This window comes from Typopeltis vanoorti, chromosome 26, assembly GCF_054136105.1.
Source record: "Typopeltis vanoorti isolate ZY-2024b chromosome 26, IOZ_Tvanoo_1.0, whole genome shotgun sequence".
In the NCBI taxonomy this organism is placed as follows: Eukaryota; Metazoa; Arthropoda; class Arachnida; order Uropygi; family Thelyphonidae; genus Typopeltis; species Typopeltis vanoorti.
The window spans coordinates 4649122-4675877 of record NC_143574.1 but is presented as its reverse complement, the minus strand read 5'-3'; the positions used below and the strand labels follow the sequence as shown (position 1 = coordinate 4675877).

The window sequence follows — 26756 nt, the reverse complement described above, 5'->3', positions numbered from 1 at the left end:
ATGATAACCATTTTATCTTTGCAGGTCAGTGTCCTTCTCATTATTGCAGCAATCCTCTGTGTTACCTTCACTACCTTTGCAATGTCCCCTAAATTTCAGGTTTCTATCAATCATCAAACCGAGATCTCTCATCTCCTACTGCCTCCAGTTTAACTCCTCCCATAGAGTATGCAGCGTCCCATCGATGTGTCCCAAACCTCAAGATCTTACATTTTGCTGCATTAAACTGATACCCCCATTCATTTGCCCATCTATCTAGCTTATTTAAATCCTCTTGCAGGGCTACCACATCTGCACTATTACTAATACCCTTCCCAGCTTCGCATCATCCGCAAACAACCGAATATTCCATTGCGATCCACGGACAATGTCATTAATATAAAGGTTAAACAATATAGGTTCCAATACTGAGCCCTGTGGAACTCCACTTGTAACCTTCTGCCGCTTTGATATTGCTCCACCATCCTAAAACCACTAACTCAGAGAGCCAATGCTATCTGTTCCGATGATAATGCTCTTATAACTGAACTCAGTTACCTGCATCACATGTTTTTAGCCAATGGCTATAATCCATAAAAAAAATAGAAAAAATACTAAATACTTCCTGAAAATCCCCTTCATCACCTAATGCAGAAGATTACAGCAAACTATTACCATCCAATACATTTACACACATGGTATACACATAATCTCTCTTTTATATACAATTATAGTTTTATATTTTTACAAGTCTGTTTTAATGCATGATAAAAGTTTGGTTTCATTATTTTCTGTTGTATATCCTAAAGAAGTATACACTAGATGTTATGATAGTTTCATAGAGTATTTTGTGACTAGTTTCCTTTCAGCAGTTTTCTCCAAATTATTTTGTTATTTATCAGATCTCTGAATTAGCTCTTACATTTTGATATTCCAAAGAACTACCAGTTGCATCACCTCATCTATATATATTAGTATTTCTCCAGAAGACCAATACAGGTGGGATCCTGCCATTTTTGATGGCACATGTAGCATGTGAATATGGTTCTGCCATTGATGCCATCTGGTCTGGTCACTTCTCTAATTTTCCTCAGGACTCCTTATGTGTGATCTGTAGTATTTGATCAACTCTTATTTCTAACCCAACATGATCTTGTATACTGATTACTCTGTGACTTAGTTCATTCTTTTCTTCTATATCAGTTCACGTTGGCTTCCTGCCATACCAGCTTTTGTATTTGATTATCTATTTCCATATTTATTTTGTTGTCTTCACTAAACATTATGCCTGAATAGGTAACAGAGCATCTATGAGACAGTGAATGGAATTTGTTTGTGAAGGAAATTAGCTGTATGTGTTTCCATCTTCCAGATAGCATTAGAATATCTAAAGTTCTGGGAGTAGAAGTAGTATTTTGATCTTGACTTGGGACTGAAGTATTATCAAAATCGGGGGGGGGGAGTAGAGAAATAAGATCTTGACAGCATTGAAATTCGCCAGGTTTTCTTTATCCCACTTCAGAATGGGAAGGAGATTGATATATTTGGGACATTTGTTATGGAGGATGTGTTAAAGCTTGAATTATTTGAGTTCTACAGGGTTTTTCAAATGAAGGAAAGCAATGGAGTGTACTGTCATTGTTAAAACTAGGGATAGGATTTGAGGTTTCGAACTAGTAATTAATGTATAGGAGGGTGTGTGTGTGTGCATGCATGTGTGTGAGAGAGCCCACAGCCCTCTGCATTAATGGAGAAATTTGAGAGCAAACCATCTGTTATGTCATCCAGTGAACCACCAGAGAGGAAACTGGTGACCCAGTTACAGAGGGAAGTAGGGAGACCATAAGATGGGAGCTTGGTAAAAATATATGTATTTCAGATTCCCAAATACTTTGGAAATATGGAGAGTGACCACATGAATTTCTCCAAACTCTTTCATGGTTTGTGTCAAAGGTTGGCTAGGTACACTGTTGAACAAGATTGGCAGAATCCATAAGTGATCACTAACTAATTGTTGGGCCTCCATGTAGTGAAAAAGTTGGCTATTAATAACCTTTGCCATTACTTTCACTATTATTGAGTTGAGGGCAATGGAATTTAGTTTGATTGTATCTTTCTTTTCTATAAGCAGGCTGGAGAAAGGCTTACTTCCATGCTATAAATTATATATTTAGTTTAATCCTTTATCCAAGTGTAAGCAAACAAAGTTTGCGCCTGAAGTATCTTCAGAACTGGGGCAACTCGTGACAAAGGTGGATCAAACTTCACATCACTTGCCTTAGTATTCCAGTATTCCATAATGCAAGGCACATCTCTTTGCAGACATGTATAATGCTATCCATTATGGGAAAGGGCACTACCCAGACTGGTTTCAACCTTTATTGAGGTCTCTTCAGTGGGAGTCAGACCCAGAGGTGATACCAAGGTTGAAGCAATGCAGAAGTCATATTTACCTATATGAGCTGCCAAAAGGTGTCACACCTTATTAATAAATTACTCTGGATTAGAGAATGATGTTGCCCCAGTCCTGAAGATACTTCAGTTGCAAACTTTGTTTGCTTACACTTGGATGAAAAATTAAACTAAATATATAATTTATAGTCTAACCAAGTGAAAAAAACTTCTTACTTCCATGCTGTTGGGTACAGGATGGGTGTTAATTCTGGAATACAAGTTTTTAGCACAACTGAAGGGAGGATGATACCATCCGGACCAGGAAACTTATAGATGGACTATATTCCTTGTTAATAAATTCCATTTGAGCTTCAAAGATCTAAATTGGAATATAATCTTACTATTTAGAATGTATACATTGTCTCCCATCTGATTTGTTTAAGTGATCCAATCACGAATGCCTTGCTTTGTCACAAATGAAATTTGAGTTATATGTTATGAATATGAACAGTTTCTCCAACATAATAATAAAAAACATAGTCAGCTATACAGTGAATAAACGTTTACAAAAAAATCAAATTCATAAAACCAATCAATCTAACTGAAAAACATCTTTGAAATTGCTAAAGACATAAAATATAACTTGATGTTATTTTGAAAAAAATATTATAGAAAAGAAGTGCCAGGTTTTTAAAAAATGTTTAAATTTACAATATAATTTTTAAAATATCTTAATTTATACAGTATTAAATAATTAAAGGAAATAAAAATTTGTGCTGAAATATAATATTGATCTGATTGTTTTGTTTTTGATTGTTATGAGAACTGTAATGAGTTACTACTTCCCCAGCCCCAGTATGAGTCTCAAAGAAAACTAATTGATGGTTCTTGAATTAGAAGTTCAGAACCTATAGTATACAACAATACTGTAGGTTTTATATGCAAAGGTTAATTAATTAGAATGTTTATATGTATTTGAGCACTTTATAGATTATGGTTTCTGGGAAATGCTCTTATCAGGAGCATATATGTATCAGGGATGAATGAAGAGAATGAATAGATACAATGAATCTGGAGTTTAACTGAAAGTTTATGTTAAATGATTGCTGCTGAATATACTATTCACTTTGCCAACTTGTTTGGGATCTTCTCTAGGTAACCTTTCCTTCAGGTTATGTGACCATAATGTTTTCATATTTGTCTTTTTTTTTACAGCACTGTCTGTTGTCAGGTTTTCTCCCATTTAAGATGCTTTCATGTGGCATTTCTCTCTCAGTCCTGGGGGACCCAGTATTTTTTTTTTTTTTTCTCTTCACCCAGCATCTGAAATGTGGAGATTCTTCCTCCACATTTCAGATGTTATGTCAAAAGAAAAATGTTGAGCTAAACAATGAGATGCTAAAAATGGTTTGGGGTTAATAGTTTTATTTCTATAATTTTCTTACTTGTTTTAGTGTTAGTTTTCACTCATCAGTGTGTGTTATATTGATATAATTTGCAACACTTGATTAATTAGTCACAAGTAGTCTGTGAAATAGGGAATCAGTCAGTTGAAGTGAAATGTCTGTTTATTGTTTATGTAATATGTTGTGCAGCGAGTAATCAAAAAAAAAAATATTGCTCAGGTTTGGAATCAGTTTATTAATCAAAGTGAAGAAGAGCAATGGAAATTTCTGAAAGATGGAAATCAGGATATCACAGATTGTTTTGTGGAAGAAAGCAATCATGAATCTAAGGCTTTTGTGAATGCAAACGATGACAAACGCACAAGTAAGTTTATTCTGCTTCATTATGTGATATTTTTTTTATTTGTTATGAAAAGTTGAATATTTTGCTATCATACCAGTGCATACTACACCACTACATTCTTAAAATAGTAATAGTTGTAGTCAGAAACTGCTTTTACATGTTCATGTCAGGCTGTGGCTTGCAAGTGCTGTGGGAGCTCCCATGATCCTATATGCCATTCCTTTGTAACTATGTAGAATACCAATAACATTCCTTTGGTAAAATTGTTATTTAAATCAGTATTTAACTGTCTCATTAGCATTGAAAATTGTGAAAATAATCATCTTTTTCAGGAAATAAAAAACCTGAGCATTTGCTTTTTAAAATATTATGCATTACAGAAATCCATTGGTTTCTGTATGTGGTGAAGTGTGTGGGTGTGTATGCCTAGCAAAATATTGTTTATAGGAGTCTGCATGATCTATAAAAAAACAGAAAGCAATTTTTATAAATAGTAGGTTTTTTTTTTTCTGATTATACTAAGTGTGACCAAAGCTAGACAAATTATGCAAAATCCTATTTGCCATGCAAAAAATATACTCTCCCATGACCCCCCCCCCCCCACACACACACACAATACTATGTCCTGGTAAATCAATAGGAGGTCCATCATAAGGTGATTAAATGCTGCTACTGCCCATGTGTTTTCTTAAAGTTGAAATGATTTTGTTTAAAAAGCTATTTTTTATTAAATAATAAATATTCTAGTTTGTCTAGTCTGCATCCACTCACCAGCAGGCAAAATCTATTCACCGTGTGCAAGTGCGTTAGCATATTTGTTGAGCCCAGAGTATAGTAATATTATAGTTTTAAAGCATATATTGATTGTATGAATTGCTCTGACTGCACATTTTCTACAACTGATTTTTTTTAATTTAATAAAAACTTTCTTTGAGAATGGTATAGGGACAGTTGACTCTTTGGGAAGAAAATTTTGCATGTTATCATTCAAATTATCATTCAATTCAGTGAACAGACAGTGATTTTATGTACTAGTATAGCATTGCCAGATTTTGGAAAACCAAATGCAGGACAGGTTTGATAAGTTGGTTTTACAAAAGAAAAAATAAATCTGGTATTTGGTTTTACAAAATAATTATCAATACTTTTGGATCTGGAACTTGACATGCTCAATTTGTGTTTCTGGGTGTTAATGTGTTGTGTAATATCTGATCGCCCCCCATATGCAATACTAAACGTTCGTCTATAGATTTTGCATTCAACTTCATTGTTATGTTTTCCTTTTGCAATAAAATTCCATTCTTTCGAATAATCATCGTTAAAAATGCACTTTTGTTTTGGCATTATTAAGAACTTAAGGAAAGAAAATTTACCTTATATATTTTATGTATTAACCAAATATCACACATTCGAAAAGGAGAGATAATATTTTTTAATAATTATTGAAATAACATTCATGCACTGTGTTGATACCGCACTGCACAATGTTCAAATAAGAACTGTTTGAAAATAAGCAAATGCCATATATCTGTACAGAATTATAAATAAAATGCTTATACTAAATAAAAAGCGACCAATGGAAAGGGATCGTCGCCACCATAAACTGTAAACACAATTAATTTCCTCAAATTGTCAGTTTTTGGAAGTTTTTTCCCACTTGGTTATACTATAAATTATATATTTAGTTTAATTCTTTATCCAAGTGTAAGCAAACGAGGTTTGTGCCTGTATCTTCAGAGGCCTGTATCTTTAGGACTGAGTTTGACTTCAGCACTGAGTTGCCCCAGTCCTGAAGATACTTCAGGCACAAACGTTGTTTGCTTGAACTTGGATAAAGGATTAAATTAAATATATAATTTATTCTCAGTTTTTATGGCTTACAAATCAATATTATTTGAAAATAATATTGAAAATTATAATTACTTAACATAATATTTATAATTTTATCTGTTCATTAAAATAGGGACATTAGGCTGTCCCTACAAGTACAATATGGGACGGCCAAATTAGATGTAAAATACGGGACATCTGGCAAGCCTATACTATTACCAAGTACTATTGTTAATCTGAGGGTTAGTTTCCATTCTTATTTTCTTCCCCTGGAGCAACAGAAAATAAATTACCGTATTTTTTTCGATAGATAACACACGCGTTATCTATACAAAAAAGTCTAAATTCGTTAAAAATTAACATGTGCGGTATACATTTGAAAGGTACGAGAGGTAAATCAAATGTAATAACAAACTAAGGTAGAAGTATTACTTAATATTTATTGAACATTACAGTATTCAAATCCAAAACATTCTTCATCAGACTCAATATTGAAAGAATCAATTGCGTTAAAAATTCCGTTTGGTATTTCTTCAGCTCCATAATCTGTCACCAAACACCACTGCATTCCCTTGTGCTTTAATGAAACCATTTTTAACACAGTTTTCACTTAACAGCAGCCCAACTTTCTACAATCCACGTAACTATATCTTTATATGACGTTCTTTTCATCTGCCCTGTTTTGTTAAATTCATGGATGCCATTCATCATTCAGTCTTCCCACTTAGCCTGCAAATTGTCTTTGAATGGTTTATTTACTGCAAGATCAAGGGGTTGGAGTTTTTTTGTTAAACCACCTGGAATGACGGCCAATTTGGAATACTTACTTACAATTGTTTTAACTTCTGCTATCGTGTGTGCCTTACACAAATCCAACGCTAACAAAGATTTTGGGGTTGAAAAATGTCACTTTCTTTTGCCGCACATTCTCCAACCAAAATTTCATAATCTCGGAATTTATCCAACCTTTATCATTAGCAGTAACAATAATATCTTTGGAATTACAACCTTTTGGAACAGTCTTTCTTTTGAAAATCGCCATCGGTGGCAGTTTGGAACTATCTGCAGTTATGCAGAGAACTACAGTAAAGTTAGACCTTTCATGCCCTGTTGTAGCAACTGAAACCTCTTTTGCTCCCTTCAGATTCACAGTCCTAGAACTAGGCATGTCAAAACTTATGGGAACCTCATCCATATTCCCAAAGTAACAAGCATCAATCCCACACAAGTTTTCTCTCAGAAACAAACGAAATTTAGCTACTTTCGCTTCCCGGTCGCACGGCAAATTTTGTCCAACACTAGTGGAGGAGTGCACACTTAAATTGTTTCTCTTCATAAATCCAAAAACCCAAGGCGGGTAGGCCTTGAAGTCCTTTATATTATTTTTTTGCGCAATTCTTTTTGATTCCTGCAACACACAGACAGTAGATATTCTCATACCTTTAGCTCTTTCATTAACAACCCAATCAAACAGTTTTTTTTCCTATGGTTGGCCACAAGCACTTTCTAAACCTCATAGCACATTTCCTCGTATGTAAACATTTCAGGACTGTTTCAGTCTTTCGCCATTCATGAACACTACTTTCTCCAACACTGAACAATCTACCAGCTTCACGATTCCTTTTTTCCTTTGCTACTTCTACCACTTCAAGCTTGAACTGTGCTGTGTAGGATTTTCTCCGAGAAGTACTTCTGTCTTCCATGGATAATTCAGATCTAATAACAAAATATAAACAAATAATGATTTACTTTATGAAATATTTTAAAACAGGATGTACGGAATAATCGACCACTGCTACCAGCAACGCACGTGCTTTTAAAGAATTCCTCCGTCCTCTGTCTGTACTTCCTAACTCTACCGCTAGTTGGCGCATGTGCATTATCTGTACATCAAAAGGAGTGATGAAAATGTTGGGGGTGCATGTTATCTATCGAAAAATACGGTATGTACCAAATCAGAATGCCAAAATTGTTGCTTTTTTTTTTTTATCAACATCTGAGATAGAATCAGTCATCAGAAATCCAAAAAGCAGCTAGAGTAAATAATATTTGACCAGAAATGCTCAAATATGGAGGTAAAATATATTTTCAGCTATACTCCATAAAGCTGCAAAACTACCAGTATATCAAAAGGAAAATAAAAATAATTTGAAAATTAAATAGGAATTTCCCTACTGAGTACACCAGGTAAGATTTATTCAGATACACTTAAGAGGCTAGGAAAAATTGAACAATCTGGATTCAGGCTAGGATTTTCGGGATCAGATTTTTACTTGAAAACAAATAGTTAAGAAATCATAGGAATATAACAAGTATTTATATTTAAGTTTTCTGGATCAGGAAATAGCATGACAAGGTGCCACTGAGAGAAAAGCTGTTGAAAGTGAACAGTCAGAGATAGTGCACACCCTTGTCTTGCACTTTATTTTACAGACCACCTCCCTGTACCCCCTTCAATGCTAACTCCTAACCTACAACTAAATAATAGACCATGCATTGCTTCATATAATGTACCATTTGCAATACACAAGTAGCATGTTCTGTCTTCCCTGTTATTTATCTTCTATATGGATCACATTATAAAGGAAACCTAATATCAAAATTGGAGATGTTCATCTCAGCTCATTACTTTATGTAGATGATAATGTACTGGATTTATTTAGAAATATAACAAGGATTTTTTTACTAAATTGAATACGGTAACAAATTGTAAAACCTATAAGTACAAGTAAAATGCATTAGAGACTGGACACTTCCACACTTACACTTGTTCATTATTACCAACTAAGCATGACACCATGAAAAATAACATTCATGCTTCAGCTCAGAAAAAATCTCCCACAGAAAACATCAAAAATATAACCAACATAAAATCACATGGAGAAGGGGGGGGGGGACTTCACCGGCATTCTTGGCTCAACATAAGCATAATTTGCCACCACCACTTACATGTATCAATACCTGACATTTTGTTTCTTACAGAACTTCAACAGGCATGTCCATCTCAAACTACATTCTCCATGATTACTTCTGCAAGAAGAGCTCTGCATGGATTGTCAGATCTGACATCCCATGCAGAGATTGCTAAATTTCAAATCCCCTGTTTGATTGTTAATACTAATATAATTCATATATCAAATATGAATATTTTATACTAAATGCTTTTAATCAAATCTCCTGTTTATCATCTGCTCTTTCTCAAAATTTCCTTGTCATGGTTTGCTGCTATTTCTGCATTTAGAGCTTTTCTAATTCTGATAACCACTTTGTCTTCTTTGATTATTTATCTCCAAATAGTGATTTCTACAGTATAATTACCAAAATGCTGAGATGTCTTCTTTAGAGACTTCCCAGATCAAGCAAAGAAAGAAAAGATGAAGTATTTTATTATTAGTAATGATCCAGTACAGATTATCCCCCATCCAAAACAGCAGATAATCCTCATTTTCTTAACATCTTCAACTTTTTTTTTTTAACCATTTTCTCCCTCCAAATTGCGTCATGGATGTTTTTGTAAGTATTAAGATGGTGAATGACTTTCCATTCCTGGAGGTTGACTCCCAAAAGTAAGGTGGTGGACAATTGACATGTTATCACTCCAAATTAGGATTGCCAAACTATCCAAATTTAATATGGAAGAGTGGGTTCTATCCCTTAGGACAGTCTTAATCCTGTGATAGAGAGAAATGATTTTGAAATAAAATTGTAAATACAAAAAAATGTGTCACATAAGATCTAGGTAACTTTTCTTGCACACTTACAGTTTAGTTATGAAACTAATCTTATATTTTAATTCTGTTGTTAATAAGAGAAATTTTCAATGAATTGTAGAATTGTGTGGTCATTTGAATGAAACATCATACTTTCTTTTCCCACCATATAATCTTAGCTTCGGTCACTCTGAGGGTTCCAAGAAAGCTTGAGTGTATTCTGGCAGAAATAATTTTTATTATTCATTAATTCCATCATAACATTTTAAAATTAATTAAAGTTACATCTTGGCCTAAAGAAATGACCAAAAAAAAACTTGATCCTTACCTATAGGTTTCAAAAATTCACAAACCCAATACTCCCCTTTGTCCAGTAATTGATAGTATAGACATTCCCTACCTACAAACTTGCTGAAAAGCTAGCAAAATCATTTCTCCCCTCACAGGCAAATCTCCCTCCTTTATCAGAAATTCTGTTCTTTAAACCTGCTGGCCTGGTTGACCGAGTGGTTAGCATATCCGCAATCCAGCCAAGAGGCTGTGGATTCGAATCCTGTCAGAGGCACAGATGTTTGTGATTGTCCTACTAACTGTTTACCATATGTATATGTACTGATGTAACCTGTGTCCTGGTGCAGTAGGATTTTTGATGTCTTTGCACCATAAAATAACTAATCTTTAAACCTTAATTGCTCTGGTTAAGATTTTTCTATTGACATAATTGTCAACTTAGATATTACTTCATTGTTTGTCAATATACCATTGACAGAGCCCCTTGATCTTATCAAGCCACATTTCCCTTCTGAATTATTTATATTCTCAGGTTATTTTTTTTGGAAAGGAAATATATATATGAAAGTTAGATGAGACCACAGGTTTCTCTTTTTTCCTTTCTCCCTTACCCCAATCAGTAATCAGTATATAAATAGCAGTCCATTTAAAAAGCGTTATAACATTTATTATAAAATATAAGCATATACCATAGTATTTTAAACAGTCATATTATTACTTAAAAATATTTAATTTTGATACTTTTCACAAGAATGAACTTTTGTTAATAAATCAGATTTGTGTTTTAAAAATTCATAAAACTGTATACAATTCATGTTGCATTTGGTATAAATGTATGGTTTCAATGTTTCAATTGGGTTTTTTCATTGGTCCACGTTTTTTTTTTTTTTTCACATTTAACGCCCGTAGATGCTGTATGATCACTGCCGCACCTCACATGGCTTTAGCAATGCTGTCTTCTGCTAGAATAAGTAGTAGGGTCACAGATTCCCTTTCCACAAAGTTTGTAGGACAATCGCAAACATCCATGCCCCTGGGGGGATTCGAACCCGCAGCCTCTTGGCTGGAGAGCATACACACTAACCACGCTGCAAACCAGGGTGGCTCATATATTGTTCACTAATGAAAATACTCGTTCAGTGGGGCCATTAGATCCAGGAGACAAAAGCAAAATTAAACTATTTTTTAAATGTTTTTGAAACATACGTGTTATCTGTGAAATATTTAAAAATTTCAACTCGGGACTCGTCATTTTGTCGCCATTCTTCAATCTTTTCACTGACGACATAATTTTGCAATACGTACACACGCACATCGACAACGCAGCCATATATGCCGTGCCGCTAGTGAGTGCTGGTGAAATGACAGTTTCATGTTTCTATGGGCTGTGTGCTGTGCGCCAACATTCAATTTACTATTTCAATTCACAAAATAAAGGACAAAATGGCCATTTTAGAAAAATAAATAAATCTAAAGCACAGAGCAGTGAAATAAAGGACGTATAGTCACCGTAGCTACATATAAACTAACAGTCTGGCCATTCCATGTACTGCTTACTGTTTAGCCTCATGGTACAGACATGTTAGATGAATTTTTAGTGCACTTCAACTTTTTAAAAATCTTTTTACTTTTGAAAACACTTTAATTCTTATATAGGATTAAACAAAAATGATTTCTTGGCAAATGTAATTTACTGTTACCTAGTGAAAAACCTTTCTACAACTATATCTGATCTGGAGTAACTTAATAAGATACACTTTTTGCTACTTGTATATGGCAAATATGACTTCTGTATTAATTCAGCCTTGATATCTTTCTGGGTTTGGCTCCCATTGATGAGACCTAAGTAAAGATAAAACTGGTCTGGGTAGTAACCCATCTCATAATCTCCAGCAATATATACATCTGAAAGGAAGTGTGCTTTGCAATACTGAGACAATTAATGTCAAGTCAACAGCTTCAATATACAAGTAGCCTCATGAAGATATTTCACATGTAACCACTGTTTGCTTACAATTGGATAAAAAATTAAAAAATATAATTTATCATCAGTAGCAACTGTTAGGTTAAAAACAAATTTAATGCAGATTTAATTAAAGCATATTTAATGGGTGACTTTTTTTTAAGTGAAGTAAGTTATTTCAAGGATTTTTTAAGGACTATTTTTCTTCCATTTATGGAAGCTAGTATATCCATGAGACAGAATAAGAACGGAGTTACTATTTTAAGGCAATGTTTTGCATATTTTGTCTGAAATTGTAATTTTCATTTTTTCTAAGTAACAAGTTAGTTAAGAAAGGGAAAAAAATACTAAGGAACTTCCCATATAACAGGGATTACTCATAATTTTAATGTTATACTTAATAGATCACCCAGCCTTTTCTGCTGAGAGCTGTTTTCTGAAGATTGATAACGACTTGAAATGCATGCTTCGAAAGAGACATGTGCCTTTGGTAATTTTTCTCTTACAGATGGAATGAATTTGATTTGAAAATTTGTGTAATTAATACTATTTTAGTTCTTGATAGTTATTAAGAATTGCTTAACTGTTAAAAAAATCTTAAATGGAATGTAAGTGAACTTTTGACTATTCTTGAGTGCATTATCTGCACCCAAGAATTGTCAAAATAATGCAAAATAGTTGGATAATTCAAAAGGAAATTGTGATATTTTTCAGTCTAAAATAATGGAGAAGTTGCAAGTACATTTCCATAAATCATAAACAGTATAAATATACATATGTGAGATCTGAGATCCCCTTCAAAGTCAAGCTTCTAGGTGTAAACATAGGAGCTTTAAAGATTTTCGTTTCAGATATCTTTGAATTATCAGCAAAACTGCATTTGAAAGATATTTCATATGCAGTTTTTACTACTCCCTAAAATGTTCTTTGTTGTATTTTGTTTATTAAACTTCTCTGAATATAAAATCTTGTCTATTTCTTCAAGTTGAGAAGAATGAATAGTCACACAGCCTATTGCTTGATGTTCTACTAGTGAGATTTGCTATAATGTTTGATTAGAATATAAGTTGAGATGAAAGTTTGATGAAATATCTGTTTTCTGGATAATCATTTTTGGTTTGACATATCACAAAATGACAAAATGAAATAAATTCTTATTTCATTTTGTCATTTCTCACTATGCATGTACAATAATTCTACATATTTGCAATAATGGCATTATGATGAAGGCGAGTGAAACAAAATATATAGTTGGACTGTTGTAGTCTTAATTAATGGAACTTTGATAGATGGTGGAAATAGATAAGTGAGGGGTGGGATTTGTAGTTACCAAGAAATGATTGCCTTTCACAGTATATGCAGTGGAAGATACTAGAGAATTATGTGATAGAGGGATTTCAAGGAGATAGTTGATGAAGGTACATTTGCAGTAGAGTACTAGAAGCATAAGAATGCACAACCAGATAATTAGAGGAAATTAATCAAGCATAGCTGAGGAAGAATGATTATAAAAGCATAATGGGCACTGTGCTTCTATAAGTAGTGTGTGGTTGGCTGAGGTTAGCATATCCACTCTGAAATGGGCTACATGTTTAAATTCCAAATGGCATGGATGTTTGTGATTACCTTTAGATAGGATATGAATTTCATCACCCACAGAAAGACGACCATTGCCTCACTTGGTGGCAGTGGTGAACTTTTCCAAATATGGAAAAGTTCAATTTAGTCTCTGAACCAGAGTTTTTAAAACTGGAGCAAAAAAATCCTGATCCCACTCATGGTACTAATGTACTATTGACTTACAAACCTTTGGTGGGTGGGAGTTGCATTAAAAGAAAAATAAATAAAATAAGAAATGGTGAATTTGGAATATCCTATCCTATGTGATCAGATGGTTCTGTTAAGAATATTGGGCATAATACCACATGAAGTTGGTATTGGTTAATAATTTGGTGGCATAAGAGATAATAGATCAGTGGGTAACAAAATGTATGGTGTATGAATGAGTAGTCTAAGACGGTGCTTCCCAAACTGTGGGCCACAGCCCCCTTGGGGGCTGTTAGTTTTGTTGAGGGGGCCATGAAATAACAAAAACAAATGAAAAATGTTTTAAGACTAAGTGTGCCATGTCCAATGTGTATATAAGATGCTAAAAAATACTCAGGTAATGTAATATTTGCATTTGATTTTTGCAATATTCGCTGTGTATGTTTGTTTTGTATTGAATATAAATATTATAATAATATATGTATTACGATTTTTTTTTTCCAATGGGGGGCCGTGAAATATTTTAATATTTCTAGGAAGGGGACCTTTACATCTATAAGTTTGGGAAACACTGGTTTAAGAGATGAGTATTTCACAGTGAGGCTGAAAGGGTGGTTAAACAGCAGTGGCCACGGGGTCACTACTATTTAAACTTTCAGCCAATATGTGCTTGTCTATCATGAAAAACATGAAATATAGATGATTATTTCATCCACTGTGACTGTTTGGGTGGTTAGTTTATGCAAATTCCTCAATTAAAAAATCAGTTGCAGTAGTGAAATCATTTAATAAGCAAAACTGCATAAATTGAAATAATGAATTCCCATTTATAGTAGTATTTCGTATAGAATTTCTTTTAATTATATAATGCAAAAGAAAATCACCTGTTATTATAACTCATTTCTTTAAGGTGGTGTTTATTTTAATATCATTAGCAAAACTGCTAACCACAAATTACTTTTTACATTGATATAATGATATTAAAATGCATATTATTTTGTTATTGTGAAATTTCATGAAAGGAGATTTGTATGGAGTGGATAATTAGATGTATTCATTATATTGAAGATGGTTTCATGATGCAGAATTGGGATTTATATATGGAATGACTAATATCTCAGATTTGAATAGATTGGTGTTCTGGGCAGATTTACAACCTTTTGACAGTGGAGTTACATTTTAAAAATAAGGTGGATTACTCAGAAATTGCACTCAGAATCTATCTTGAAGTTCATGGATGAAAGTAGTTGACCTTTTGACAGCATTACTTCATCCTTGCTCTGTCTATGATCTTTATCATCTCGGTATAAATTCCATCATTACCTGCTCTTTTTCCAGTTTTCATATTTTTAATAGCTATTTCTACCTCCTCTCTGAAGATGGGTGGTTCATTTTCCCATGTTTCTGTCAAACATTTATTATCTAATATATCTGAAATTTTGTTTAGATCTTCATGGTACTCATTCCATCTCTTTAAAATTTCTTCTTCTTTTTTTTTTTTTTTTTGTTAGAATATGCCCACTGTGATATTCTATGTTGTAGTTTTTGTCTTGAAACTATTAGAGCCTGTTACCGTAGACCCCCCCCTCTTATCCGTGGGTTCGCTTTCTGAAGTTTCAGTTATCTGCAGTCACCCCCAGTCCAAAAATAAATTAAAAAAATGGAAAATTCTAGAAATAAACAAGTTATAATTACATAGGCAAAAGTAGATACTAGATCCAACATTATTTAAGCTGAATGCTTGTAAAAACTATGAAAGTTTCATAAATTGACCTGAGAGCTTACGAGAATACAATCCTCGGCATCCCTGAGTTGCCTTAGTTCACTGCACTACTCTCTACAATCCTGTATTTTCGTAAGCTCTCGGGTTAACTTACGAAACTCTCATAGTTTCTACAAATATTCAGTTTTGAAATAATGTTGGATCTAGTATCCACTTTGCCTATGTAATTTTTACATTATCAAAATGAAGCCTTACGGCTCTTTCTTTTAGTAATAAACAATTCATAAGTTTTAAATTGCATGCCGTTCTGAGTTACATGATGATATCTCGTGCCATCTTGCTTGGGACATAAATCGCCCCTTTGTCCAGCGAATCCACGCTGTACTGTATATGCTACCCACCTGTTAGTCACTTAGTAGCCGTCCAAAAATATTAAATAGAAAATTCTAGAAATAAACAATTCATTAGTTTTAAATTGCATGCCATTCTAAGTAGTTCTTGGTTATTAGATTGACTGTCGCAATATTGCAGTGCTTGTGTTCAAGTAACCATCATTTTACTTAATAATGGCCCCAAAACACAAGAGTAGTGATGCTGGCAATTCAGATATACCAAATAGAAGCCATAAAGTGCTTCTTTTCTTTTAATTTCCTTTTAAGTGAAAAGGTGAAAGTTCTCGACTTCATAAAATAATAAATAAATAAATAATAACAATAAAATATATGCTGAGGTTGCTAATATTCCATTCGCATTCAGCTAACTTTTATTACAGTATATTGTTATAATTGTTCTATTTTGTATTAGTTATTGTTGTTAATCTCTTATTGTGCCTAATTTATAAATTAAACTTTAAATTAAATTAAATCAAAGGAAAAAATCCAGGTGTCTCCAAGACCAAACCCTATATATATATATATATATAGGGTTTGGTATACTATCTGCAGTTTCAAGCATTCACGGGGTGTCTTGGAACATATAAAGGGGGGGGGGGGCTAGTGTATTTTTCTTTCCATTTGTTTTTGGGATATAATATTCAAGATCATCTTGGCTTAGGTTCATATTTCATCTGACGTGCTATTTTCTGCATGTTATAAGACCCGAATTTGAAATGAAATCTTTCATTGTTATATGCGTAAGGGATTTTGGTAAAATCATATCTAATTACAGGTTTGTTCTTTATGGTTTTTAAGTATATCCCTTCAGCAATCAGCAGTTGGTGATCTGATCACAACTTCCTGCTCCAGGACGTTTTGTACCATAGTTTTCTCTCTGTTTCTAATCATTATGTAGTCTGTTTGATTTTAAATCCAGTCTATCTCTTATGCTGTTGGAAAAATGTGTTCATGATAGACAGTTCATTCTCAGTGCAAAAATCTATTAGCTTTTTTGCCAGTTTCATTTCTAACACCAAGTCCATGTCTCCCATATGCTCTTCCACCATCATTTATATATCCAACCTTGACATTTTGGTCTCCTTGGAGTATTACAATATCCTTATTTGGTATTTCTTTAAAGGATCTATTTAATTCATTGTAGAGGATGTCAGTGGTATTCTAATCAGTTTCAGCTGTAGGAGTCTTGATCACAAAATGTCCTGACCTTCTCCATTAGGTTTCAGCAAGGCCTTTGAAGGATCATTTCTTCTTGGAGTATATCTGACTTTCCTGTCTTCAGGAGAGCATGAACATTCCAGGTTCCTATTCTTAATATTTTCCTAAGAGAAATTAACTTGTTTCTTGATAGATTTGGTGTTGGGTTGAGAAACAGATCAGTGTAGTTAATGTCAGTTTCACAGCAGTTGACTTGGTTGAAGATGCATATTCCTTTTCTCTCTGTGTGCGTGGAGGTGCCAGCTTGGTAGGTGCCTCACTGTATTTGGAAGACATCATATATTTGGGTTCTTACAGGAAAATAGTAGAAGACAGGATATAAGTTGCAAATCATTATCAGTATCTAATATTACTCAAAATGGAAGGTTTACTAGACACCATGCTAGTACTTAATAATTAAGTATACTTTTTTTTAATAACATTACATCAATTTTCTTTCAAGACATCTTCCCACAAGACACAGTGGACCTTTTTTAAACACTGTATCAAGTACTTTTTAAATTTGAAGAGGATTTTTTTTCTAACAGAAAGGACTAGCAATGGGCTCTTCCCTTTTCTCTTATGTTTGCTGACCTATTCATGGTTTGAAAAAATAGCCGTCCAACATCAAGGAACACAGCCAAAAATTTGACAAAGATGTGTTGACAATATTTTTATCATCTGGCCTGATACTACTATTCAATTATTTCATCACCTTCCTGAACAACATTCATCTTCTGATTAAATTCACAGTTGAATTAGAAAGACATAGGTCTTTATCATTTTCGCATATGCTAGTTGCAATATCAGAACAAAAACACTCAACTTCTCAGTCTACAAGAAACCAACTAGCGCAGGACGTTACCTGATAGAGCCTACAGAATTTCCACAAACATATATATAAAAGAAAGCAAGAGCTGTAGTATCTTAATTTTGTCCTTCCAAAAAGTGACTACACCAGAATGTTAGTCAAAAAAAATTCTATTTCGACCTCCAAAACAATCAGAACAAAAAAAAACATAAATACAAAGGAGCAGTGATTCTTCCATATATACAATCAATCACAAATATAATAGCAAGATTGCTTTGCTACAAGACTTAAAAGTCGCCTTCTACCCAACCATCAAAATCTGAAACCTCTTAAACCTCCACATCTGCTACTCAAAAAAAACCAGGTGTCTCCAAGATCAATTGCAATTGTGATCTACACTACATAGAAAAGAATGGCAGATCTGGTGAGATATGCCAATTGGAACATTTCAAGGATGTGTTGAGAATGAAAGAAAATGCAAATCAGGGCTAGCAGCCCATACAACAGAAACAAAACACCAGATAGAATGGCAACAAACTGAAATGTTGAAGCATTCTCTACAGTGTAACAAAAAACAAGGAACGATTTTACATCAAGTCTGGTCTTCCTTATTCCTTCACAACACACTTGTATCTACTAGTAGTATATTACAGCAACCTACGAACCAGCAGCCAGCATAATAGTGAATGCATGCTTTCCATTGTTTAAATGATTTCAAATATTTTTTACTAGAAATGCTAACTGTTATTACTTACTTTTTAGCTTTTAGTTTATTCATGTTATTTCCTGATGAAGTGACACAAAGTATTTTATGAAACTAGTTGAAATAAAAACATAGTTTCTGTTTGACATCTTTGTGCTTTTATTCTAGTAGAAAGGCTTATACGTTGGCTATACATGATTATTAAATTACTTAAGGAATTCACAACATATACTGTAATATTAATTAAAATAAAATTTAATAAATACTTCCTATATTTCGGCAACGTCACGTTGCCATCTTCATGGGAACATATAACTATGACACGTCCAAATAGGCACTACAAAAAAAGCAAATGGATTTGCTTTTTTGTAGTGACATTGCCGAAATATAGAAAGTATTTATTAAATTTTATTTTATTTTAATTAATATTCCAGTATACGTTGTGAATTCCTTAACACTTTCATTGCTAAGCTGAAAATTGGAATTTCGTGTGGTGGCCAATTTTTTTTTAATTTTTTTATTTAGTTAACGACGTCCACGCGATAATGCGTGATCGGCCGTTTGGTGAGAACTCGCATCGCGTGATTGGCAGTGAACGTGTTAAGTAATTTGTGCTTTTATACCAGAAAAAATTATTCTAAAAATTTTCTTTCAAATTGAGCTTATTTGTTACGTCTCCAACATTGTCAGTTCTTACATTTTGGGTGTTTTTTCTTGTCATATGCTAGTTTTGCTAACTGTTCCTCTTCTATTCTGTTTAAGTGATCCTGTCATCTTAGATCAGTTCTGCTCACACGTTCTTAAATGCTAAGAATGTCAAAGACTAAGATCAATTAGTTTTGATTAATTCCTCTCTTGGTCCATATACATTTATTCAATGGCTTCCCACTTATCAGGTTTTTTTTTATTTTTTTTATGGTGTTTAGTAAAGATGACAAAATATAATTTGTCATCTTCACTAAACACTCTGACTAAATAGCTGAAATATAACATAGATTATAGTTTGTCCATTGAGAATTTAGTTGATATTTTTCTTGTTCCTGCCTATTTTCAGTTTTTTTTTATTTTTTTATTGCCAATTTGCATTACAAAATTCATTATGGTAGTTATTCTGCAGTTTAGTTAGTCCTGAAGACTTGTGCTGGATTTATATAGGAGCATAACATCTTCAACATAAAGTAAAGAGTTGAATTTAACATCTTCAATTTTGATATCAGGTTTAATGCCATTTTATGCACATTGTTGATCATAAAATATCCATAAAGAGGTATAAGACAAGGACTAACTTTGTCAATTGTTGTTGCCCTCTCTAGTGATGAAAAAATTCCTTTACTAGAACTTTCTATGTGAGCATTTAGAAATGAACAATGTATATAAGATGGTTTGTTGGAAAATAGTAGAAGATAGTGTACAATCATGTGTAATACATGATTATACACTATCTCCACTATTATTTATAATCTGTATATGGCATATGTTATTAACAAAAACATTAACCCTGATGTTTAACTGTTTCTAACTTCGTCGCATTAGATCACAACTATAGGCTAAAGAATGTTATCCTCTTCAAGTAAAGAATAAATCTGCTACAGTACATATCTTTGTCTTTATCCAAATTGCTGTTATAAAATTTGATATGAAAATCAGCAATAAAAAATAAAAGAGAAATAGACTATTACTGTTCACTACTGAGCAATGCATTGCTCAGTAATGAACCTATAGAACAGGTTACACATTTTAGCCATTTAGGCACAATTTTTAGTGAAGATGGACTAAATATGGAATTAGAGGCCACTATCTAACAAATAACCAATCCATGTGGACTGGTTATTTGTCAGGTGAAGCTTTTGCATATGCAAAACATTGATGCCAATGTATCTAGATGGTTGCTTTTCTGGTTGATAACAAGATTAGTAACAGTTATCAATGGCAGTAATGCTGACAAGACTTAGTCTATTTATAAGAAGTTATTTCTGACTATAAATAAATTTGTCATTTTGATGGGGGGGGGGTATTTTTTAATGAGTGTAAATTCAGTCTTATGGTAGTACAAGTATTGGATTAACATTGCTGAGTGGAGAGCATATGCAATTTCCAGGCTGTAGGTTCAAATGAAGATGAGGTTTGTGAACATTTTTATATGGTAGAAGAATTTCATTGTCTGGTGCAAGACCATCACTGTGCTTATGGGAAATCTGAAGTTGCTTGAAGGTGGGGGATCCATGTTTGGTTTCTAGAGTAGGTTTTCAGATGTATCTACTCATTGGCCCCACCCATGGTACTAATACTAACATGACATACGTTGTACCAAAATTTACCTCTGCAACTGTATCTTTCAAAAGTATATGTGTCAGCAGAGTTATATGGACTTACTGAGCTTTTAATTCATTTGGGCTGATTTTAAGATACTCACTTTGTGTGTGATGTGGGACACACTGGGAACATGGAGGACTTACCTGTGAATGACTTCTTGAATCTCCAGGTCTGGAGTTGGATAGTACAGGATATTGTTGGGACCTAGGCCTCTTCTGAGACCATAGTATGAAGTTAAAAAAATGTTTTAAAAATTATCTTTCGTGGATGGAATTCACTTGTGTATGCATGCACACACACACAGAGTGAGGATAACTTGTATATAACAGATTGAAATTAGGCTAAGTAATTTTAGTTATTTTAAACAGTAACTGTTTTCCCGATTTTTGTTATAAAAAATGTTGCATGCATTCAGATAATGGTAAAACATTTATGTAATTATTTATTATTCATACTTCAACTGTGAGGGTATTTAAATAAATATAGTTAATATCCTGTTTCCAAAATTTATCATTTCCAGTGAATAGTTTTGCTATGCAGTAAATTAGTTCTTGTTTGAGCATTTGGCATTAATATTCTTTAATCAAAAATTTTCTTTCGTTAGAATTAATGTTACTCGATAAAAAAAAATGTAAAGTATTTCTTATTGCACAATAAAAATTTTTACATTGTACACAACTGTCCTTTCTCTCGAATTTCTTATGCATTTAAACTAGTAAAAGCATAAAAATTGTAAATTTAGAAGGTTTTATTAAAAATTTTAATTTAAAAATAAAACAATTGTTTTATTTTTACTGTACTATATTGTATTTAAATTTTGAATCATTTTTGATGCATGGACCAGTAAAATAAAAAAATGTTATTTTAAGCTCTTGATTATTTTTTAGGGTACCCTTGCTCATCTAGAAGAACAGCTGTTTACCTTTTTTCAGAGTAAACCTCATGCCATACATAAATTCCAGCTGAATAATAGCTTTGAGCGCCTTATTTTGCATGCACTTTGCCAGTACATGGATCTTATATCCTTGAGTAAGTGATAATTGGCAATTTTTTTGGTTACTTTGGTGAAGTTTATAAGCTATACAAAATCTGTATAGCTTATAAACAAAACTTTTTACAAAACTGTAATGATACAGTTTTGTAAAAAGTACATCAGACTTAATGTAGACCTAATTTTAGAATCTACAAAAGGTTGTAAAACCTGTATTATATTAGAATCATGGTGGGTGCTGAGAATTTGTTTTTCTATTTGTTTATATATGTTTGGTATTTTTATTTTTTACATAATCTGGACCCCTGCTCTAGAGATGAAACATGGAACATTTTCATGCTTTCAACTGTGACTGGGCTTGGTCCTGCTTTTCATCGGGTATTATTTTTATATAGTCCCACATGCAAGTATCTCCTATAATGCAAAACACATCTCCTTGCAGATATGTCTATTGTTATGCATTAAGGGAAGGGCCACTACCCAGACCGGTTTCGACCTTTATTGAGGTCTCTTCAGTGGGAGCCAGGCCCAAGTCGAGATATCAGGCAGAAGCATTAGCAGGTCATCTCCACCTATAGGAATTGCCAATTGGTGTGCCACCCTTTTTTAATAAATTACTCTGGATTTAGAGAAAGATGTTGAAAGTTTATTTTCCACTTGGTTAGAGTATAATAAATTTAGTTTAATCCTTTATCCAAGTGTGAGCAAACAAAGTTTGCGCCTGAAAGTATCTTCAGGACTGGGTTAAGGTGGTACACTCTAACCAACTTATACTCTAACCAAGTGGAAAATAAACTTTCAACATCTTTCTCTAAATCCAGAGTAATTTATTAAAAAAGGGTGGCACACCAATTGGCAATTACTATAGGTGGAGATGACCTGCTAATGCTTCTGCCTGATATCTCGACTTGGGCCTGGCTCCCACTGAAGAGACCTCAATAAAGGTCGAAACCGGTCTGGGTAGTGGCCCTTCCCTTAATGCATAACAATAGACATATCCGCAAGGAGATGTGTTTTGCATTATAGGAGATACTAGGATAGGAGTGTTGGTAGCTTGCTCCACCTTTGCAACGAGTTGCCCTGGTGTGTACCACCTTAACCCAGTCCTGAAGATACTTTCAGGCGCAAACTTTGTTTGCTCACACTTGGATAAAGGATTAAACTAAATTTATTATACTCTAACCAAGTGGAAAATAAACTTTCAACAAAGAGGTTAGAGTTCGTCAGAATGCGAGGAATGTTACAGCAGATAAATGTAAATGAAATGTAATTGTGGTAGTTTTCTAGTAAAGATTTCATTTATTTGTTCAGATCAGGAAAGCAGAAAGAGTAATCAGATCATAAATAATCCTATTTGGAATTGCTGTAGTGCCTAGAATAAAAAGAAATGTGGGCAAATTTAAAGTTCTTAGGAAGCATGAAAGCTTTTTAAGGGCAATAATCATAATACCAACTAGTGCCCATAGAAAGTGCCTTTCCTAGAGCTTTATGCCTTGTCCAATCACTTTCTTTGTTGGGTCTGTATGCACACTAATTTTATATTATACCCTTGCTGACATCTGAGTAACAAAGCCAATGTTTCTGTAAAATATAATTGTAAACAAGAATAAAATTTGTGAAGAACAATATACTATACATGGCTTTAAATTTCATTTTAGTGATTTCTTATATTTGTTCATGCCTAATGGTTTTTTTTCATATCTTCTTCATTGTTTACTTTTCTTTTTATTAGGTTATGACCATGATGGGTTACGCTGGACCAAAGTACGCAATCAATACCATAAGTTCCGTCCACCAGGTGTTCTGTTATCTTCTTACCTGGAACAAAGATTGCGCCATCATTCTGTTTAGCTGTGTTCGATAAGCATTAAGATTTGCCATTAATTCTCTGAACTTCCTCAGTGTTAATGTCATTTAAATTGTGCTATGCCTTTAAAATAGGTGTTTTCTTTTTATATGAAAAGTAATATCTTTTCAAAACCACTGTATATTTTGTAAAGTTTTAGATCATATACACTTTTGTGAATGTTAACTTATACCCATATGGTGCTTATGGCCATAAATGTGTAACATTATATATATATACACATTAATAAACATTAAAATGGTTAGCAGTATATCAGAATCAACATATCTTTGTCCATTATCGTTTTGAACCAGCAAAGAATAAAAATGGTCAGTTTAGTAGTACTATTCTAGCCATTAAAGCATCTGAAGAACCATAAAAGCCCCAGGAACAGTGAACTCACAGTGGAGATGTTGAAGTATGGTACTCAAATGATGATAGACAAACTGCTCTGTATGTATGTGTGTGGCATTGCATGAGAGGAAGAAAAGTACTGAAAGTATAGACTGCAAAAAGTATAGAACAATCATCCTAACAGGTCATGGTGGTAAATCCCTTTCTTATTAGAGAATAAAATATTAATAGATTGCGTAAAAAGCATTTTCTTCACAAAGTCGACTTTCAGGAAATATTCAACAGTATAGATCAGAAAGTGACAGAGTGGAAAGGAACTTGATGAACATTAAAGGTGGGAAATTGTGGAAAAATGGAGGGATAACTCTGGACAATGAGACTTATCCCTAAGCATCTTTATCTTACTTATAGAAAGAACAGTTGGATGTTGTAAAGGAAGATAAGGGGAATATCAGTTTAAGGTATGAGAATGAATAATCTACGACATCTTCATTACTGAAGAATAGCACTGAAATGAAGTGAAGGAGGAAAGAGATATGTGCCGATAATGAAACTAAAGTGACAGTTATTATTATAATTACGGCTATTTAGCCTGCTTCAGTTTAGGAGTGCCCCTGTTTAAATGTCATTGGCTATTTACTCATGGATTCTTAGGGCATTGTAGGTGTAAATTTACCAAAAGTATATGTAGCATAAGAATTAGAAATTTACACATACCTTTTTCTGGGTGTTGCGGCTTTTCCTCTTTCTGCGATGTCGAAAAACTACTGAGTGTGTGGGGGGGGGTAGGCAATTTGGGAGAATTAAGTTAGAAAAACCCGGTTTTTTTTTTCGTAATATATATAAACATATATATTATATTATATTATATAGGGTGGGGGGAAAGGTGAAAGGGTTGATTTTTTAAAATAGGAAGGGGAAAGGTGGTTGACGGGGTACGGTCCGTTTCGACTATTCTTGGTCGTCATCTGAACATAAGAATAGTCTAAATGGACCGCACCCCGTCAACCACCTTTCCCCTCCCAATTTTAAAAAATCAACCCTTTCACCTTTTCCCCCACCCTATATAATATAATATATGTTTATATATATTACAAAAAAAAAAACCAGGTGTTTCTAACTTAATTCTCCCAAATTGCCTACACCCCTCCCCCCAGTAGTTTTTCAACATCGCAGAAAGAGGAAAAGCAGCAACACCCAGAAAAAAGTATGTGTAAATTTCTAATTCTTATGCCACATATACTTTTTGGTAAATTTACACCTACAATGCCCTAAGAATCCATGAGTAAATAGCCAATGACATTTAAACAGGGGCACTCCTAAACTGAAGCAGGCTAAATAGCCGTAATTATAATAGTTTATTAAGAGGAGTTACATGGGAGTTTTCCCAGAAATAATATACATAAAGTGACAGTATTTGGGGATTAGAGGATAAAGAAATAAATAAATGAGGAGACATAGCTAAGAGCTTCAAAGTTTGCTTACCTAGATAAAAATGAGAAGTAGTCAGATAGTAAAAGTAAGCCATGGATAAGATACAGAAAAGTAAAACAAGAATGAGGTTTGAAACTGCTAAAGGTACTAGAAATTTTATTTAGAAGTGTTCTGTATGAATGCAAGATGCAGCTACTGATCAAAAGATTATGTGAAGTGAATTCTGGCATCTGGAATGTGTTTTAGAAAACTTCTAAAATAGATGCAAAAGAGAATAAATGAGTTCTATGGAAAAAGTAAAGTGTGGAAAGAGAATATAACATAGAAAATGAATAAAAGAAAACTCATCCTTCTTGAACATATCTGCAAATTGCACAGAAGAAAGATCAAAACCTGGTTATTTTGTAGAATGGATGATGTAAACAAGGGGGAAGTCCTAGAAAAGAGTGGGTAGGTGATGTAAAGGAGTGTTGTGGAAAGAGCTTGTGAGAGCTGAGCCACCTATAAGGACAGAAAGGAATGGGGAAAAATAGGGAGAATGCATTGATGATGATGACTCATCGTTTTCAGTGAAATTTTCTACGTGCTTTTGTAGTGATAAGCAGAATTGCTGCAGGCTGACTGAATACATAACTCATAACTCACATTCCAGCAAAACGTGGTACGATAGATGGTACCTGACAATACAAGTGCAGAGTTCCAAATTCAGAAGTCTTGAAAAACTAGCAGTTTTAAAAGTACAGTTCATAAAAAGAAAAAATCTGCCACTAAAACAAAAAATGAATCATTTGAAAAAACTAAAGATTCAATCACAGGAATTAGAGGGGTTTCTGTGTGCAATTTTGTTCTCCAGAGATGCACACAGTTTAGTTTCATTACTCCTTATCAGTAACTGCTCTTGGCATTTTGCCAAAGAGAAAAATGCAGCAGATCATTTTAATTTTCAGTATATTTCTCTTCTTTTTTTTGTTTATTTTAATATAATATAATACTGAAAAGTATACACATTGAAACAATCCCAAAGTTTCAAGCATTTTGGATTTGGGAAAATTGTTCCATATATCCAAGATGTTGGGGCAATGCTGACAAAAGAGGTTGTCCTGACATTACAAAACATCCTTTGTCAGCATTCCCCCAACGTCTTGGTTATGGAACAATTTTCATCTCATGAAAAACTTATGGAACACTCATAACATTAGAGATGAAGACTAATCAGATTGAATAAATTAAAGGGATATTTTTTTATTTCTTAATGAATCACAAATTTCATTAATATCAAGAACAATACTTGAAAGCAGATTTCTTATCA

At 33.5% G+C, this 26756-nt stretch overlaps 1 protein-coding gene across 2 annotated transcripts in view; it reads left to right on the top strand.

Annotated features, from left to right (window-relative positions):
* LOC150092283 (R3H domain-containing protein 4-like) overlaps positions 1 to 23930 on the top strand; it is a 67376-nt gene extending 43446 nt beyond the window's left edge. For both annotated transcript variants that reach the window (XM_090415118.1, XM_090415119.1), the window contains 4 exons: positions 3999 to 4143; positions 12321 to 12406; positions 21710 to 21851; positions 23546 to 23930. In XM_090415118.1, the coding sequence (XP_090271244.1) occupies positions 3999 to 4143; positions 12321 to 12406; positions 21710 to 21851; positions 23546 to 23664 (492 nt within the window). In that variant the 3' untranslated portion in view covers positions 23665 to 23930. The remainder of the gene's footprint in view (positions 1 to 3998; positions 4144 to 12320; positions 12407 to 21709; positions 21852 to 23545) is intronic.
* Positions 23931 to 26756: the final 2826 nt, after the last annotated feature.